Genomic DNA, 21,246 nt, shown 5'->3' on the forward strand with positions numbered 1-21,246 from the left:
ATCCTTTTCTAACTTTATCCACATAATGTCAGTATAAGTGTTTTTGAGAATTTTTACATAAGGTTTGAATTTTTTTTTAACTAAGACTGCCAACCCACCAAAAAATCTATTGTTTGCCCTAGTTTTAGGTCTACATACATTATAACAATTAAAAGGACCTATTCTATGAATATTGGACTCATATCCGATGTCACGGTGTTTCAGCAAAAAAAGCCAAATCATATTTATCAATTTCGTTTAAGAAAAGGGGATCATCTGTTTTGTTACCCTCCTTATTCATAAGGCCCCCTAAATTAAGAAAGCACATTTTCAATGACGTGACTGTTCTTGGTGACATAGTCCCTTCTATTCTCGTATTATTTTAAATATCAAAGAAAGTTACACAAAAAATGAAAAAGAATTATTTAGAACACTTTCCAAGTATTTAAATCTTTTATAAACAATATGATAAAGAAATATGCAAAATGATAAACCTTTTTATAAGATGCCAATTAAAGAATCAGAATTAAATGTCCGTCAAGTTAAATCAGTTGTTTGTGTCCTTGACTTTTGATTTTGATTTTTTTTTTTTTTTTTTATAAACTTAGTTAGTAGTGACCCCCCATCCCCACCCCACCTTATTGAAATAAAGGGAATAAAATTAAGGCAATCCTTGCGTTATTTGATATCAACTATATTAATTACAAACTAAGTTCAATTTATATATGACTTTTAACTATTCAAATAATAATGAACAATATTAAAAGTTTACAATGAAATCTTTGTTCATTTATGACATCCTGAATTTTATATGGAAAAAATAGAACATGCAAGTTTTACTGCATATACATGTATATATAATAAAAAGAAAATCATGTTATATGAATATGAACAATATTTATGTGTAGAACAAAATTGACATTATCATCATTGTACAAGGTTACTCTTTAAGAATAAGATCTTCCCAGCATACTATCATTGGTTTCCCTTCCCCTTACTTATATTCCCCTGGGTCGTTACATGTCAACATGGCTAGACCTCCGAGGACATCTTCTCTCCCAGATCTTTCTCGTGACATTACAAAGCTAGCATTGACTAACATCGACGAAAGAGAATTTGTTGAGAAATCAGAAATTTTTAAACAGCGATCATATAGCTCACAGCTTCCATTTTCTTATAAGTGGGTATCGAAATGGGAGAGGCGGACTGTCGAAGATGTTTTTCAAATATATTACAATGACAATTTTTGTGGGAGCCCTTCGGATATAATGAACAGAATTGGATTTGTTGGAAACCTATCAAAAGAGCAGAAAGAATACATTGAATCTATAAAAAGATATCTTCACATTAATGTTGGAGTTGGAGAACTGTCGGAGGTGTATATTGCAAATGTACCTCAGGACAGGCTAATTGTTGACTCAAAATTAAAAGAAAGTTTGGAAAATCTGGATAATGAAAAGGAAGAGTATGACAATTTGTTTTATTTACAACCTCTGGTTCATTTTTTTTAAATCCTTTGTTTATTTCAGTTGTAATAGATTTGAAGTCACGCAAAATTTACTGGGATAAACATCATTATTCCAACAAACATTATTTGACCTTCTTTATCTTTAGGGGTCCAAACCAATATAAAGCTAGACTAATCCAACCCTAAAACTAGTCCTAACCCAAACATATTCATAACATTAGTCCCAACCCAAAAACCTTACCCTAACTCACACAGTATATAGGGACTCCTGAAGTAAGAGAAGACTCATTATTTGGACATTCGTCAATCAGACAGTGGTCAAAGACCTCCATTACTATTTCAGCACCTTGAAAGACATTAAGCTGTAATATAACAATGAGAATGTACAGAGTATGTAACGTAAGCTTAAGGGTACCCAAATTGCACGTATTTTGAGAGTTTTTCACCTTGTTAACTTTAGAACAGACAAAAAGGGTTTCCATTCTGTGTTTATTTTGTAGTTGATCCTTATTTACTACATGTATTCGGTTCCACAAATTTCATTTTGATTCCATACTGTATTATAGAAAAATGGGTTTTGACCAACCTCCAAACAATTTAAGATTTTGAAACCAGGAGTACCTATATTATGCACATACACATATGCTTAACTTCACATGCATATATATATATACAGTGTTTTCCCTGGGCTAATTTAGAATAGCAGTCCCGCTATGCATTAATTTCGGCCGCCATGCTTTGAATAGCACCGCTACGCCTTCCCATACGTGAAAAAATTATCGGCTGTGTATATTTATTATTGATATAATTGATCATAATTTGTAAACAAGAAGTGACAAGTGACAAAACGCAACAGGTGATGACACGTGTTCTGAATCTACCGACTGATAATTGGCAACACATCACATGCTGGACATTTACAACCTCGTTTATGATCTAGTGTCCCCGTTTAAATGATAAATTGATATAGAAGTCAGCTCCCACATATCTTTCCATGGTAATAAAGTTTTAACCTTTTCTCCATGACACTGGAGGTTTAACATCGAGATTTAAGTTACATGTAATCATAAAAACCCCAATATTTAAAATATCTCAACGTGAATATTGTCTTCTAAAGAAATTTCATCAGAAATAGGTGAAAAAAACAAATATAATTGAGGTTTTTCATAATTTTTTCGTATGTTAATTACAATGTTCGATATTTTTTTTTTTATTAGCCAGTACACGTTGCTATTTTTAGATTGATTGTGTCAAATACACATCACTGATACAAAGTTTAAATGAGTTGTGGAAACATACGTAGTGAAGATTTAAATGACTTGAACAAGTACTAAAGAAATTGCATTAGGAAGTCTGTGTTTTTCAGACTCTGGCTTAACATTTCAAGTCAGTTGGCACTGAACTTGAATTACTGGAAGATAGGGAACTTAAAAAATAACACACATTTGTAGATAAACACTATCACAGACTTTACCTCTTCTTGTGGACCATGTAGATGGGACATTTATAAATTAATTTATATACATGTGTACTGTTGTCAGTCAGTCTATCTCAGTGTTCTCCCCAGATATTTCATATAGCATCCTGGTAAACAGGGAAATTTGAAATACTATCTTTTTTCTAAAAAAATAGCATCACATCCATAACACAGTCTATAAGAAAATCACTTCAGATAGCATCACATTCAAGAAATATAGCATCACATTACCATGATTTTAAAATGCCCTGGGGAGAATGCTGTATCTGTCCACACGTCATACAAAATCAAGAGACTGTTTTTATCAATTTCAAGTTTATATATAATTAATGACACTTGTTTGGAATATTTGATTAATCATTAATCATTTTAATTTGGTGGAATAAGACTCCTTTTTTTTTCAACGTTTTTCTGATTTGTCATTCCTGAGTTGATTTAAGGTCGTGGACATCCTCATGCAATGTCATGCCAGTAAACATGGTTAATGCCTTCCTCTATATTCTTTTTTCGTGATTTTATTCTTGCTACAATTTCAATATGCATAAGACAGGTGTATCATTGGCTCCTGGTGGAACTGTTTTTTGTGGGTTTAATCCATTTTGTTTCAGGACAGCTTGCAAAAGTAGAACTTGTTGAACTAATGAATATTTAATAAAAATAGTTTTATTGTAGTGGCATTTTTGATATTTTCAGATACATCCGTGGTAGAGTCTATAAATTCCTGTGTTCTATCACTGACCTTCTGGATGCATTAACAGTTTGTAACAATATTTCGGATGCTTATGAAGGACATTATACCACACTGTTTAGTACATTTGCAGAATTGTGTTGTTTAAATGCCAAGTAAGTTTTTTTTTTTGTACATTTGTTTTATTTAAAGGGGCTGCTGTACTGTTTTACCCTTTTTCATCCATCAGTCAATCTGTGTGAATGTTTATTTATCCATCCACCTGCTAAAGAGGTACACTCAACTTTAAATGAAAGTCATTTAATTCAATTTTTACAGTCAAAATAGTGAACGAACTGATTGTCTAACAGCTTAGTTCCTATATGTTGATTAAAACATTTGGTCTTGCTGCTTACACACACGCATATTGTTACTCATATAACCTGATAACAAATAAAGAAAAATAAAAAAAGAGCCATATATTTGTAGATAATTTGAATATTTTTTGTAACTTCCTAAATTTCGTAATTAGCACTTTCAGTTTTGCAGCAACCATGTAGTATTATTGTCCCCCGTGCGACGCATTGCAGGGGAAAAAGAAATACCGGGCATCTGTCTTTACGGTCTTGTAAGGTCTCTCACATGTACATGTACAATTCTTGCCAGACTTTTATCAAACTTATATTAGAGGTTTATATTAGTAATGTCTCGAACAGTTTCGAAAATTAGTGCTGTTCAATTATTTTTAAAAGAGTTATGCCCCTTGGAAATAATCATATGGCAATTGTATTGTATGCGCTCTCATGTGTACATTTCTTACCAGATTTTTACTGAACTCATTTCAAAGGTTTATATCAGAAATGTTAAGGACAAGTTCGAATATCAGTGCCGATCAATTATTTTTAAAGAGCTATGCCCCTTGTCAATATTGATTATATTGAAAATTTCATTGTAAGCGCTATCACGTGACGATTCTTGCCAGTTTTTTATCAAACTTATATCAAAGGTTCATATCAGCAATGTCTTGGACAAATTAAAAAATCATGGAAATATTAATTATACGGAGAATTGCATTGTAAGTGCTTTCAAGCCTACATTTCTCTAAGATATTTATAAAAAAAATTTATTAGTTGTTGCCCTTGGACATATAAAATATGTGCAACACAGGGGACATTGGAACTCTGTTCTTTTATTTTGCATAAATTTGCACAGAATACAAGCTCAAAACCATGTCTCAGATTTCTAATATAATGCCCTATTACGGAAAAATGACTGGATCTACCTGTATTATTGTTCTAATATTCAAAATTTATTTTTTTTAAACGGGACCTTATATAAAAAAATAGAGACACTGTTTTGAAGCATTTTTTAGTACACATGTTCATATTGAAGTAGGGGCCTCGGTGGCCGAGTGGTCTAAGTAGTTCTGTATCACTAGCCTGTCAACACTGAGGTTGTGAGTTCGAACCCCGCATGTGGCAGGTGAGCTCGACTCCAATTTTAATTGACAATGATTGTCAGTTTTCCTGCAGAAGGTCAGTGGTTCTATCCAGGCACTCCAGCTTCCTCCCCAATGGTCAATAGTGCTGAAAGTGGCATTAAAAACCAACCAATCAATCAATCAATCATTATGAAGTGAACTATTTAACTTCTATGCCAAAATGCCCAGTTCCGACAATTTAGACACTAACACAGATGCCAGGATTATAGAATGATTTAAAATGATCTATATCATCAATACAAATGTCACTAAATAAGATTTACAAATAAGCAAACATAACTGATTGCAATAAAGATAAAATTATATGTAAGAATATCAAAATTGAAAATTTGAGCGATTCAGGCTCTTAGGAGCCTCTTGTTTATTTCCCCACTCAAGGAATGCACATACTAGAGTCACCTTGTCTGTCCTTTGAGAAACGATTTAAAGAGTAAGATGATCACATACAAATGTATTCGATTATCATGATCATGTTTGTTGGATGTTCAATCCAACTTAATCTTTTCATATCTTCTTTATTTATTAAAGTGCTGTATGTTTCTAGACTTAAATAAATGAAAGTATGACAGAAATGAAATCAATGTTAAATTTATTTCAGATTAGGCATTTTCAAATCAGATCAGTCAACATGGAAAAATTTAGGAGGTCTAGACAAAGTTATTTCCCAACCAGATATTCGTTTATTTAAATATGGAGTATTTACAAAATCTTCAATAGATCGTAAGAGAGTTGTGTCTGTTGTAGAGGTAATCTATGTGTTTTTCTGACAAAATCTATAGCAACTTTATATGTAATGTAGATAGTTTGTATAATTGACTGGAATTATTCAACCCGAGGTACATGTATCACTGAATCAGCTGGTCTAGTGAGCTTTTGTAACTGATGACTATATATCAACAATATTTTGATAAGAAAAAAATGTAGCCTTGAAGAAAACCTGAGTAAGAAAGAATTAAAGCTCAGAAAAATTGCAGAAAATTGGTATAGATTTATCATTGGGTTCATTCATGCTATCTTTTAGTTGACTTTTAGCTGGCTAATTTATACAGGATACACTGCACCAAAAAATCCTGTGCCTTATGTTATCTGTTGTATTCACTTTTGACAATTTTGTTTTAAATAACCTAATAACAAAACCCAAACATGCAACCCAGAATGAGGAGATGTGGAGACAACATTAACTTTTGCAATTATAAACGAAAAAGGTGTTATATTTAAGCTGTTCATTTCTTTTATAATTGATGTAGTGTCGTTGTCTCGCCTGCGACGAAAGTGAGACATACGCATTACTATCTGGCGGCGGGGTAAACTATTTGTATAAAGCTTTATATTTCAGAAGGTAGAAGACCTGGATGCTTCATACTTAGTATGCAGATACCTTATGTTACGAAGTTTCTGTCTGTTATATGTCTAATGTCCTTGACCTCATTTTCATGGTTCAGCAACTGCTTGAAAAAAAATTATAGTTTTTTTGTTATGTAAATTTTTCACTTATTATGAGTAATAGGATAACTATATTTGGTATATGGGTTCCTTGCAACGTGACTCTACATGTCCATCACACAGGGTTCACCTGACCTCAGCCTCATTTCATGGATCAGTGATCAAGGTTAAAGTTACGTGATTAGGTCCGTTTCTCAGATACTACAAGCAGTAGGTCAGCTATATGTGGTGTATGGAATGATTGTAAGGGATACATGCATATATGTCAGTCTGGTAGGTTTCATCTGATCTTGACCTCATTTTCACGGTTCATTGGTCAATGTTAAGTTTTTGTGTTTTGGTCTGTTTTTCTAATACTATAAGCCATAGGTCAACTATATTTGGTGTATGGAATAATTGTAAGGTGTACATGTCTGTTTGGCAGCTGTCATTTGTCCTTGACCTCGTTTTCATGTTTCATTGGTCAATGTTAAGTTTTTTTGTTTGGTCTGTTATTCTAATACTATAAGCAATAGGTCAACTATATTTGGTGTATGGAATGATTGTAAGGTGTACATGTCTGACTGGTAGGTGTCATTTGTCCTTGACCTCATTTTCATGGTTCATTGGTCAGTGTTAAGTTTTCATGGTTTGGTCTTTTTCTTGTATACTATAAGCAATAGGTCAACTATGTTTGGTGTATGGAATGATTGTAAGGTGTACATGTCTGTCTGGCAGGGTTCATCTAACCTTGACCTCATTTTCATGGTTCATTGGTTAGGTTAAATTTTCCTGTTTAAGTCTGCTTCTTAGATATTATAAGCAATAAGGTCAACTGTATTTGATGCATGGAATGATTGTAAGGTGTACATGTATGTCTGCCTTGGTTTATATGACCTTGACCTCATTTTCATGGATCATTGATAATTTTAAGTTTATGTGATACTTGTAGTAAAAATTTATCTTTAGGACTATCAACATAAAACCAATCATGGTTAGTAAAACAGGCGAGACATTTCAGCGTGTGCACTCTTGTTTACTTCACACCCAGATTTTATTACCACTTATTTTAGTGATTTTTAAATTTCAGTAATCACCTATTTAAGTGATTTTGATGTTTCCTTTCATCTTCAAATACAGATTTCATGAATTTTTCACTAAACATGCTAAATGACAAATTTTTTTTATAATTTGCTTACATACATGACATAGATCATGGAAGTATTATATTGATAGGAACTACAACGATTTATTAGCACTTATTTATAACCCAGGGAGCGCTGTAGAAAAGATATGGAAACTGTGTAATTAGTACGCTATCTTTAATTTCCTTTTGTGACTATCTGCGATGCCGCCGTCATAATCTGACCAGAGATACTTTTTATCGATCACATGGTTTTATCGAGACAGGTTAACACTAATACCTGTCGGAAAACGCCTTTTGCTTATTTCAATCGCGTCAGTTGACCTTTAGCCATAAACAACTTTATATTAAACCAAATAGTGAGTGACAACATTTTATTTTTTCAGGGGGTAAGTAGCGGCCGAGTCCCGATAATCTTCATGATAGAAAAGGACACTGTGAAGAATCGAGTAATATATATAGTTAAGGGGCAGGGTGAGGCCTGAAAGTAGACATTTTCAGTCGAAAATACGAAAAATTAATCGAGCAAGTGCTAAATAACACAGAGAAATTATAATAACAAAAACAGTAAAAATAGGAGACGCACATGGTTATGTGCATATTTATATATGTGTAACGTGCGTTTTAATTTTTTCCAAATGTGAAATTCAAAACTGCTCAGATACTCGTATTTGAACAGACTTTTGCCGGTCCGGTAATATAAGCCGGGGTCAGTATTTCTATTTGTATACATGTATGAATGTACCAATTATGACTTATTATTTGACCCGTATTTATTAATTTGAATAAAAAGGAAGACATATAAATGTTATAGAATGGTTAAACCATCTCTGTCCAATATAATATTTTAACCATTCTGTCCAAATGATACTAGTATATATTATTTACAGTATATCAAGCTTAAAATACTTTCAACCACAGGCTCAGGGGAAACATTCTTATCATGCTTATTGTACTGATCAATATTTTATTAACCAAAATTTTGTAGATTTTAGGGTTGGGGGGGGGGGGGGGGGTGGGGGGGGGGGGGGGAGAGAGAGGGGAACAACATGTCACATGCACATATTAAGGATTTATATTTAGGTTCAAGTTCATTATTATAATTATCCCACCCTGGATTTAGAGCGAAGACTTATAATTCTTACATATGAAATGTATGCCACTGGACGTACGCGTTAAATAAACAGTAATCAATCACGCGATATATTCATAGTGCAATTTCTACCGAAAAGTAGATCAATAAACATGGTGCATTTATTCAACAGATATGGTACACTTCTCCATCGTCAAAGTGTTTTTCTAGAATTTTTAATGATTTCTCGCACACATCCATCAATCTATCAGCGGTTATCTTAGAATTTATGACAACTTCCGATTTCTTTATTTGTTTCCGTATGCGACACGCTGATGTGTAAATAACGTGCCATGTTTCAAGTAAATTAACATGTCATTAAATGGCACGGGGCATTGCAGATGAACCTTTTGAATTCTGGTCGTAGTAGTTCCTGTCAATATAATACTTCCATGCATAGATCAATTATCCCTTTCTGTTATTTATTAATTTCAGGAGTGAGCAAGGCCAGTAATTATAAGTTAGTGCTAGTGCGCAACAGGGATGGGCACGATTACTGACAAATGTAATCGATTAATAATCGATTACTTGAGGGATTTTTGTGTATTCGATTAATAATCGATTACTCTGATTTTTGTATGTAATCGATTGCAATCAATTACTTTATCAAAAGTAATTGGATTACTTTTCGATTACATGCTATAAAATTACAAAAAAATAATAAAGTAAGTTAAACACAAACATTTTGTTATGTATAGGGGAAATTTATAACTTGATCAAAACTTCATTGAAAGCATTGTTTTCAAAGTTTAAGTTGACAGTTTGTTTCTAGATAGAAGCTCTCACTGAGGATTTGAAATATTCAAAAATTCTTGAGTGAGATGTAATAAAGTTCTTGCAATGACACCACATGGCTTCAGTCACTTCTTTATAGTCTAGTTTATTTTCCACATGTCTCTATATTTTTCAAGTTTTGCTATCATAATGACTTAAGTTAGGTATTTTGTATTTATTAATTTTTAACTATATTTGATATAGTATATATTACAATTAAAATGTAAAAAGAAGAATAATTAACTAGTTCAGCTAATTTCAAAGATGTAAATTTATTATATTTGTAACTAATACATGCATGATTTAATTATTTTGTTTGGATAATCTCCCTAATTACAGGTTATAAAACTGCCAATGGAGTACATTTCATAACCTGGGGAAATATAATGTCAATCTCCTCTTAATTAGACATAATTGAAATCAAAACATCTTATTAATTAGAAGTCCTTGATCATCTGATTAGTATACACAGGAATTTGTTGGAATTTTTCTATACTCTATTCAAAATCATGATATTTAAGTAATAGTTATACACCGAGGGATAGGTGTGTCTGGATAAGAAACCCCGTCGGCCGGAGGCCGGAGGGGTTTCTTATCCAGACACACCCTATCCTGAGGTGTATAACTAACTTACACCCCATTCTAAACCCTATATTTGTTAACATTGATTATTAAATGAAAAAAAAAACAAACGATAGCATATTTATTGATAATATCAAACCATGATTTATTAAAATATTTTTTTTATAACATGAAACCCCACTAGTAACCTTTCTTTGGTTATCTTCGTTCAAACTTTGACAAGTGAGTATATTTTACAAATGTCAAAGTTGTTTTGCATATTCCCGTTAAATCCATGTGCTAATATGGATCAGCAGGTCAAGGTTGACTGTTTCGTGTATTCTTATTACAAACAAAAAAAATACATCATGCTCCTGGTATACAGTTGTCAATATGGACGGGTATAAGACGGACGACATTTTGTGGCAAGCGTTGGATTTGGTAGAAGAGACTAAAGATAAAGGCAATATTATAACCCAAAGTACTTACCTGTATCAGTCTAATAAAGGTAATCATAAATGTATTATATATCTTACGATTTTATCAAAAACAAACGCCCCCCCTCCCCCTCATCTCGAGAATAATCAAACATTCATATTCGAACATACTAAGGAATAGGTGTGTCTGCATTAGAAACCCGACTACCAGACACGCTCAACATACAATATTTAATATTTTTTTTGGGGGGGGGGGGGGGGGCAATCAGGGGCTGATCCCGCGGAACCCCCCACCCCGGATCGGGCACTGGGTAACCGGGGGAGGGTGTCCGGGAGTTAGAATCCCAATTTTTTAAAAGATCAATGCTTTAGAATAGAGACATATGACTGGGATAAAAAAATTACCTTCAAGCAAAAAAGTATTTACAGGATTATTTTTGTATTCCATATAAATGCTTATTGGAATTTCCTAAATGTGTTTTTTTAATATCATGAAACAATTTGTAGTGAACACTATTAGTAATTTCTTATGTTCATAATCAATTTCTATTGTTACGAATAACAATGGACTTTGTTTGCGGGATGTAGAAGCAGGGGTTTCCAGAAACCCCGCTCGTCACACCCTGTGGTCAAAATCCATTGTAATACGTAACAATAGATCTATTCAATTTACACTTGTTTCAGAAATAGAAACTATGAAGTATAACAATAGAACTGGGGTGTAACAAGATATATTTTAGTGTCAATATGGGATACATGTATCTATTTCTGAACAAGAATTTCAATGCAAATCAATTGGTACGTTGTGTACTTTCTGATTTTTATATCATAATATTATAACGAATCCACTGTGTATCTAGTTTAGCTAAAATTCCAAATCTTATTGAAAATTACACTTCAATGTCAAAGTAGTACAGAACTTAACATAAGACTCATTTCTTATTTTTATCTATTTACTTATTTCAAAATAAAAGGTCTTTAAATAATTGACAAGCATTGAAGACAGTAAGTCAATTGTTTAAAAAGCTGGATATACAGTAAAATTGATAGGAGTTCTGGTTGATCATAATGCAGCTTGAGACAATAGATACAAATAAGGCATTTGATAAGCTCTGAAGTCTAAATACTTTCTATTTTATCTGTACTATAAAGTGATGAATGCATATATATTTTCATTTAAAATACATGTAGGTTTAATTTCATCAAACTATGTCACTAAAAGTAATCAAAAGTAATCGATGATTGCATCCTAATTTTTTCTGTAATCGATTAAATTACGATTACATGTAATCGAAAATGTCTTCGATTACAGATTACTGTAGATTACTGGGAAACATGTAATCAATTACAATTAATTACGATTACAGATTACGATTACCCAATCCCTGGTGCGCAAACATTTTAAATAGCACCCTTGGGAATTTTCTTATAATTAAATATTCATTTATAACTACTCTATCATTAGGACAGATGTCAACAATTCGAAGTTACCTGAAGTGACTTCTTTATTTTTAGATTAACCTCAAGGTTTTATCCTAATTTAAAAATTATTCCAGTTTATGCTTAATTCAAATAAACTGTAAAAACTGACAGGCAAATTGAACAAAAGAGCATTTCTACATGTATATAATTGTTTTTTCAATCGAATCTTTATTTTTTAACCCACAAAAAGACAGTGAAAGATAAAGCTTGAGGGAAAGTATCAAGAAAATAATATTATCACTTACTTAGGGAGCTACCATTTGATTTTTATGGGGGGGCTAGGATGAAAAATTTTGTCCTGCCTTTTTATTTTCCCCTCTATTCGGTCCTGCCTATTTATTTTTCACTCTTTTCGGTCCTGCCTTTTTTTTTTTAGTTTATCCGACCTTTTTTTTTTACATAAATTGTCATCCTGCCTTTTTTTTTTGCAAATAATCTCATCCTGCCTTTTTTTTTTTTACTCAAAACTCCTGTCCTGCCTATTTTTTTCAAATTTCATCCTAGCCCCCCATAAAAATCAAATGGTAGCTCCCTTAAGTGTTTAAATTTCTACTTATAAAATTACTTACATAAGTGATTTTAGAGAATCTGTGTCAAATTTTGTTATTTTTTAAAATTTTCAAATGACATTTTGACTTAAACAGAGATTGGGAAGGACGTGCGCCTTGCGCCAATTGCGCTTGAACAGAAATGGCGCATAAAGTGACAAATGTAAGAGCCCGCGTGGCGCATGATATTTTTCACTTCGTTTTGAAACGTTGAGATATCGTCAAATGGATTTCCGATCGTATTTCGTGCCGCCATGTGTGAGTACACAACTGTGTAGTGTTTACTCCAATGATAGGAGCACCTATATATTGTTGGGACGTCTGGGGTGTTTTCCTATGGTAATAATAGCAACATGCGGTATGACTGATTACCCAAAAAACGTAATTAACCATCATTCATGATATAATTTTTTATAAACAACTTTAAATTTGTGAAAATTGGCTAGTACAGGCGAGAATTCTTCTCTAATTATAATCTTTTAAGTAAGCTTGCTATTATTTCGATTGAAAAATCCAAAAGCTTTTTTATGAATAGTATAGTATTTGTCTCCATAAAAGGGGCTTAACTGTCCTTGTCAATTTTTTTGGTCTTTGGCTCGTTTTGACATTTTGTAAACATGCCTTCAGCGAATTGTTGTTGTGTCCTATCAATTAACGTTGCTCTCTACTATTCTTGTCATCTTGATGAAGTAATAATAATACAAGTGCAGAGGAAATGCCAGAAACGTCCTCTAATACGGAACGTCTGGAATAAGTATGGTATCGACGAAGACCCAAATTTAATGTAAAAAAAACATGAACATGAACAAGGGAACAGTACAAGTTTTAACATTGTAAATAAAGGTTATCGTAAATATTGCCCGGTATGGAAGAATTTATTGTATACTCATTGAAATCGAAATTACAAAATCACAGGAACAATATCCATGATATTAATTAGAACCATACTTGTAAGTACAGTGAAATATACACTTTTTTTATTTTTTTTTTATTGTAAACGAATGGCCCTCTCATTTGACAACATGGCCCATTAATTCTAAAAATGGCCCATTGAATTTATTTTTGGGGGGCCCTAGGCCCATAGAGAAAAAATCCTTCCAGATCACTGCTTAAATAGGTGATACTGAAGTCACCTGTTTAAGTAATACCCCTGACTGAAAATAGTAGATGTTTTAATGTCGAGCTGCAACATATTGTTGCTGAAGTAAGACATGGCAATCTTACACTCCAGTATCATCGGTGTCGGCGTCGTCAACATTTAGGTTCAGTCTGTGGTTACAGTTTTTGTCGAGCCTGCGACTTTTGTCGCAGAAAGCTCGACATAGGGATAGTGATCCGGCGGCGGCGGCGGCGTTAGCTAACTTCTTAAAAGCTTTATATTTAGAAGGTGGAAGATCTGGATGCTTCATACTTTGTATATGGATGCCTCATGTTACGAAGTTTCCGTCAGTCAAATGTCCAATGTCCTTGACCTCATTTTCATGGTTCAGTGACTACTTGAAAAAAAGTTAAGATTTTTTGTAATGTTAAATTCTCTCTTACTATAAGTAATAGGATAACTTTATTTGGTAGTTGCGTACCTTGCAAGGTCCTCATGCCCGTCAGACAGTTTTCACTTGACCTTGACCTCATTTCATGGATCAGTGAACAAGGTTAAGTTTTGGTGGTCAAGTCCATATCTCAGATACTATAAGCAATAGGTCTAGTATATTCGGTGTATGGAAGGACTGTAAGGTGTACATGTCCAACTGGCAGGTGTCATCTGACCTTAATTGACCTCATTTTCATGGTTCAGTGGTTATATTTAAGTTTTTGTGTTTTGGTCTGTTTTTCTTATATTGTATGCAATAGGTCTACTGTATTTGGTGTATGGAATGATTGTAAGGTGTACATGTCTAGCTGGCAGATGTCATCTGACCTTGACCTCATTTTCATGGTTCAGTGGTCAAAGTTAAGTTTTTGAGTTTTGGTCTTTTTTTCTTATACTATATGCAATTATAAGTTCAACTATATTTAGTGTATGGAAATATTTTATGATCTATATGTCAGTCACGCAGGTTTTATTTTACCTTGACCTCATTTTCAAGGTTCATTGCTCAGTGTTAAGTTTTTGTGTTTTGGTCTGTTTTTCTTAAACTATAAGCAATAGGTCAACTTTATTTGTTGTATGGAAGAATTGTTAGCTGTGTACATGCCTGCCTAGCATGGTCCATCTGACCTTGACCTTATTTTCATGGTTCATTGGTCAATGTTTAGTTTATTTGGTTAATGTTAAGTTTATGTGACAGTTGTAATAAAGCTTTATATTTAGGACTATCAACATAATATCAATGATTATACTATAGTAAAGAAGGCGAGACATTTCAGCGTGTGCACTCTCGTTTTAGACATCAATAACTTTGTCAAACCTTCATGGAATTTTATGAAACTTGGACAAATGCTTTTTGTCGAGCCTTCGACTTTAGTCGAAAAAGCGAGACATAGCGATCCTACATTCCGTCGGCGTCGTCGTCGTCGTCGTCGTTGTCGTCGGCGGCGTCCACAAATATTCACTCTGTGGTTAAAGTTTTTGAAATTTTAATAACTTTCTTAAACTATCCTGGATTTGTACCAAACTTGGACAGAAGCTTGTTTATGATCATAAGATAGTACCCAGAAGTAAATTTTAAAAAAAAAAAAAATCATTTTTTCTGTATTTTACTTTTAAATGGACTTAGTTTTTCTGCCAGGAAACAATACATTCACTCTGTGGTTAAAGTTTTTAAAATTTTAATAACTTTCTTAAACTATCCTGGATTTGTACCAAACTTGGACAGAAGCTTGTTTATGATCATAAGATAGTATCCAGAAGTAAATTTGTTAAAAACAAAATTTCATTTTCTCCGTATTTTACTTATAAATGGACTTAGTTTTTCTGCAAGGAAACAATACATTCACTCTGTTGTTAAAGTTTTTAAAATTTTAATAACTTTCTTAAACTATCCTGGATTTGTACCAAACGTGGACAGAAGCTTGTTTATGATCATAAGATAGTATCCAGAAGGTAATTTGTTAAAAACAAAATTTCATTTTTTCCGTATTTTACTTATAAATGGACTTAGTTTTTTTGCCAGGAAACAATACATTCACTCTGTGGTTAAAGTTTTTAAAATTTTAATAACTTTCTTAAACTATCCTGGATTTGTACCAAATTTGGACAGAAGCTTGTTTATGATCAAAAGCTAATATCTAGAAGGAAATTTTGTTAACATTTGTACCTGTTTATCCGTATATTACTTATAAATGGACTTAGTTTTTCTTCCAGTTAACATTCTGCAGTTAAAGTTTTTAAAACATTTATTAGATTCATAAACTATCCTGGATTTATACCAAACTTTGACAGAAGCTTCTTACAATCAAAAGATAGTATCTAAAGGAATATTTTTATTGATTTTTTTCCTCATTTTTGTTGAGCCTGCGATTAACAGCAAAATTAGGCGAGACACTGGGTTCCGCGAAACCCTTACGAATTTTTTATGATCAAAAGACAGTATCAAGAGCAAAATTATTTTTTTCTGTATTTTTATTATACCCCACGCAACAAAGTTCCGAGGGTATAATGTTTTTGACCTGTCCACCAGTCCCTCCGTCAGTCCTGTTCTTGTCATCGCAACTCCTCTGAAACCACACAACCGAATTTCATGAAACTTTGTAGATAATAAGGACATACTATGTAGATGTGCATATCGACAGGAAATTATGATTCAATTTTTTTTCTTGGAGTTATGCCTCTTTGAACTTAGAATTTTGGCCTTAATATACTACTGCATCAGTTTGTCAACTCAACTCCTCTGAAACCACACTTGATGAAACTTTGTAGATAATAAGGACATACTGCTGACTGATAATTTCCTTCTCAGCACAGTAGAGTGAGATGGGAAATTATCGCTAAAAACTAAGGGCGCACGTGCCGTTGTCAATGTAAACATCAACGACCTCATAGTCAAAATAGCGATAAAAAGATTATCATTATAAGGTCATCTTCACTCGATTGCTTTTCTCGCATTCGCCATGCCGGCTCAAGCAAGAAAATAAATCTTGTGAAGATGACCGATGATAATCTATTAGTATCAGTATTTCCATTCAGATAGTTTGGCCCTGCCTCATCAGTCATGGTCTATTGACATTGAAACTTTTGCAACAACACTGCTGCTACTGTAAATTGAACACTTATAATTGTCAGTTATAGATGTGCAATTTAAATGAATATTTAACTTCTAAATGTTATTCAAAAACTTGTCTTCTGACATTGTCTGTGAAAAAGGAAAAAATATTAAGGTCAATTGCAAGGTACAGTAAATGGGCTATGTCACAGATTTTGGTAAAATTTTGCATACAACTTTGGCTTGTTGAACTTTAACTGAAAATTGGAAAAATAATGCATTTATCTCTTTTTTTTCCTGAAATATTACTGATTGAATTCTTTCAAAATAGATGAACATTTGTATAGAAAGCACATAAATTGGTGAAAAACGTTCTTACATCTTGAAATCATCAAATCTCCAATTTCAAGTCCATAGATTTTTCTTAAAACATAATATGTCATGTATGTTGTTGATACATAAATTTCTGTTTTGATGATGAAAAACTAATATGGTCACCAACTTTGTTTTTGGTTCATTAACTGATCTGTTACCTAGTTCACTGTTGGTAGTGAAAAACTTCTATACAAATATTCGCCTATTTTGAAAGAATTCAATCAGTAATATTTCGGAAAATAAAAGAGACAAATACATAATTATTCTATTTTCAATTAAAGGTCAACGAGCCAATAATGTATGCAAAATTTTACCAAAATTTGTGACATAGCCCATTTACTGTACCTTGACCTTAAATGTCTCTCCCACTCTTGGTCCTGACACCACTAAAATTTAGTTCTTTTTTTTTCTTTATAATCTGCACAGGTAAAGAAAAGTAGACATCAAAGCGATTTGGATTCATCTGATTCTGATGGAGAAGCATGCAAAAGCACTAGTTCATTTTCTTCAGGGTCAAGAAGTTCAGATACAAGTAAAAATGCACCCAAAATAGAACTGTTACTGAATAGGGCAGTTTTAGGACAGCATGCAGGGGGACTCTTGTTAGATCTCCACAAATTTGTAACAAAGGACTGTGATACAGATCAATATAAAATGCCAGGGATGATTGTTAAAGGCACTATGGTAAGTACTATGATTTTATCTCAGCTACCCTGAAATGCCATGTCAGATATGCAATCATTTTGTTTGTGTTACTCAATGGTATTGATCAGCATTAGCTTACTTTTACATGTCAGGAATTGTAATGAATCAAAATTTTATAGGATTAGACAATCAGATAATGTGACTTGTATATTAACTTTTAGGCAGCCATTATGCTGCCTTATGTTAGCACTCCAGATTTTAAGACAACATAATCCAGAGAGAATTCAAAATGTATGGCAAATAATAAAATTATAGATGTGTTAAAGACTTGAAAACAGTATAAAACATCATCTCATACATATACCATCAACTTCACGTGGAATTTGCCCTAGCCTTAAATGAATTTTATTTAACAAAAGTGAGGTCAATCAGCTACTAAATTTTTAGTAAATACAAAACTGTATTTGTGCACATTGATATCAAAGTCAGCTATTTGAGGATTCCAACACTTTTTCAATATATGAAGATCTCACCACCGGTCTTGTTTGATTGTCTCATTTGCCAATAATGGCTTTTTGACTGTTTGTTCATTGGTTTTTTATGCCCCCCCCCCCCCCGAGTGGCACGGGCATTAAGGTTTACCCTTGTCCGTCTGTACGTCAGTCCGTATGTCCCAGAATTGGTTTCCATTCTCTAACTTTAGTTTGCCTCAACCAAATGTTATGAAACTTAAATATAATGCTTATTACCACCCAACACAGATCAAGTTCGAATTTGGATGGCGTCACTTTCACCGTTCTCAAATTATGTCCGTTTTTTGCTGAATTTGCCGTTTCTGCACTCTAAATTAACTTTGCCACAACCAAATGGCAGGAAATTACGATTCAATTTTTTTTTCTAGGAGTTATGCCCCTTTGAACTTAGAATTTTGGCCTAAATATACTACTGCAACAGTTTGTCATCATAACTCCTCTGAAACCACACAATAGAATTTCATGAAACTTTGTATATAATAAGGACATACTATGTAGATGTGCATATCGACAGGAAATTAGTTTAAAAAATATGTCCGATGACCCCGCCTGCCAACCAACATGGCCGACATGGCTAAAAATAGAACATAGTGGGTAAAATGCCGTTTTTGGCTTATATCTCTGAAACTAAAGCATTTAGAGCAAATCTGACGGCAAAAATGTTCATCAGGTGAAGATCTATTTGCCCTGAAATTTTCAGACGAATCAGACAACCCATTGTTGGGTTGCTGCCCCTGAATTGGTAATTTTAAGGAAATTTTGTAGTTTTTGGTTATTATCTTGAATATTATTATAGATAGAGATAAACTGTAAACAGCAATAATGTTCAGCAAAGTAAGATCTACAAATAAGTCATCATGACCAAAATTGTCAATTGACACCTTCAGGAGTTATTGCCCTTTATAGTCAATTTAATGTTTAATAGCACATGTAACCTGCTCTAACAGATTCAACCACTAACATCTTTAATAGTCAAATAGTGACCTGTTATTTACAGCGGGCCCACAGAGATGGCTCCCATCTCAATGATGTCTAGTATATATTTAAAATTTGTTGTTTTATTTTCAGGTATTTGTTACTGTACTGGAAATTTCAAGACAACAATATATAAAATTAGCCGCAAATAAGGAACTGGAAGATGCAGATAAAGCTATTATATACTATTCTCGTCCATTTAATATTCTCAATGAAAGTGATAGAAATGTATTAATTGAAAGCTTTGTAAGACTAAACAATATGCAATGAACAGATTTTGGCAAGGGTCCAGTTATGAGTTCAGCATAGTCAAGAAAAATATATGGTTCTTCTGATTTTGTAATAGTACATGTATTTTTTATGCACCAATCAAACCATGGTGTATTATGGTATACAGTTAGGAATGTTGACAAAATATTTACAGAATAATATGTACTAAAAGAATTATTTCAAATTTTTTACCAGAGCTAAAGAGCTTTAATCAATAAAATTTCAACAAGTACAACCAAACTCATCATAGCTCAAGTTTGTTGAAATGGAAACACTTGTTATATCCATGAAGAGAAACCCCCTTTTGATTCTAAAGATTTTTAAGTTTTTATTTCCAGACTTATGACTCCTTAAGGGCATACGATACAGTTTTGATCCCACAGTGATTTTTGGAGGAAAATTTGCATACAAGCTAATTTTCACCTCATCAATTCAAATATGTAATAAAAAATATACCTTCATGTGCTACTATTAGAGATAGATGAGGTCGAAATTTTACACATTTACTCAACATTTACATCTATGATATAAATATTGGGTTTGTAAGTTTGACTGTACATGTAGAATGTTAATGAAAAACTGAATATTACACCATAAATGTAACATTGATGTTATTAAAAGAGCTCATTCATGCATCTATAAACGATCTATCTAGACCTATTAACCCCTTGAACTTATTCTTAAACGTCATTAATTCAACACAGTAGTTAAATCTTTAGATTATTTTTGTCTCGCCTTGACAGAGTCAAAAAGTGAGACATAGGTATGCTGATTCCGACGTCGGCGACGGCGACGGCGATGGTGTCAACAATGTTTTAGTTTGTGATTAGGTCTAGTTCATGGTGAACCACTAGTGGTAGGTCAATGATATTTGGTATGCAGTTGTATTAGCATTGGCACATCTCATTACCTTGGAGATTATTTGGCCCCGCCCCCTCAGTCAAGGTCTGTTGACTTTGAAACTTTTCATAGTTTACATGTATTAGTTTGTGATTAGGTCAATTTATGGGGAACCACTAGTGGTAGGTCAATGATATTTGGTATGCAGTTGTATAAGCATTGGCACATCTCATTACCATGGAGATTATTTGGCCCCGCCCCCTCAGTCAAGGTCTATTGACTTTGAAACTTTTCATAGTTTACATGTATTAGTTTGTGATTAGGTCAATTTATGGGGAACCACTAGTGGAAGGTCAATAATATTTGGTATGCAGTTGTATAAGCATTGGCATATCTCATTTCCATGGAGATTATTGGCTCCACCCCCTTAGTCATGGTCTATAGACTTTGAAAATTTTGCTAAGTTAACATGTATTAGTTTGTGATTAGGTCAGTTCAAGGGGAACCATTAGTGGTAGGCCAATGTTACTTGGTGTTCAGTTGTATAAGCATTAGCACATCTCATTTCCATGGAGAATATTTGGCCCCGCCCCCTCAGTCATGGTCTATTTACTTTGAAACTTTTGCTTAATTTTCATGTATTAGTTTGTGATTAGATCAGTTTAAGATGAACTGGTAATGTTAAGTCAATGATATTTGGTATGCAAATTTATTGGCATTTGCAAGTATCGTTTCCATGGAGATTATATAGCCCCACCCCTGATCATGGTTCATTGACTTTTAAACTTTTACATAGTTTACAAGTTAATGTTTGTGTTTAGGTTTGTTTGAAGGGAACGACTTATAATAAGTCAATGGTATTTGGTATGCAGTT

General features: G+C 33.1%; 1 protein-coding gene across 1 annotated transcript; it reads left to right on the plus strand.

Annotated features, from left to right (window-relative positions):
• Positions 1-987: 987 nt before the first annotated feature.
• On the plus strand, positions 988-20,324 carry LOC127720627 (uncharacterized). Its single transcript, XM_052227314.1, has 5 exons — positions 988-1,444; positions 3,618-3,767; positions 5,691-5,838; positions 17,536-17,793; positions 19,356-20,324. The coding sequence occupies exons 1-5, from the start codon at positions 1,008-1,010 to the stop codon at positions 19,530-19,532; spliced, it is 1,170 nt and encodes a 389-aa protein (XP_052083274.1). The 5' UTR covers positions 988-1,007; the 3' UTR covers positions 19,533-20,324.
• Positions 20,325-21,246: the final 922 nt, after the last annotated feature.

The sequence above is a fragment of the Mytilus californianus genome, unplaced genomic scaffold (assembly GCF_021869535.1).
Source record: "Mytilus californianus isolate M0D057914Y unplaced genomic scaffold, xbMytCali1.0.p SCAF_11, whole genome shotgun sequence".
Classification (NCBI taxonomy): domain Eukaryota; kingdom Metazoa; phylum Mollusca; class Bivalvia; order Mytilida; family Mytilidae; genus Mytilus; species Mytilus californianus.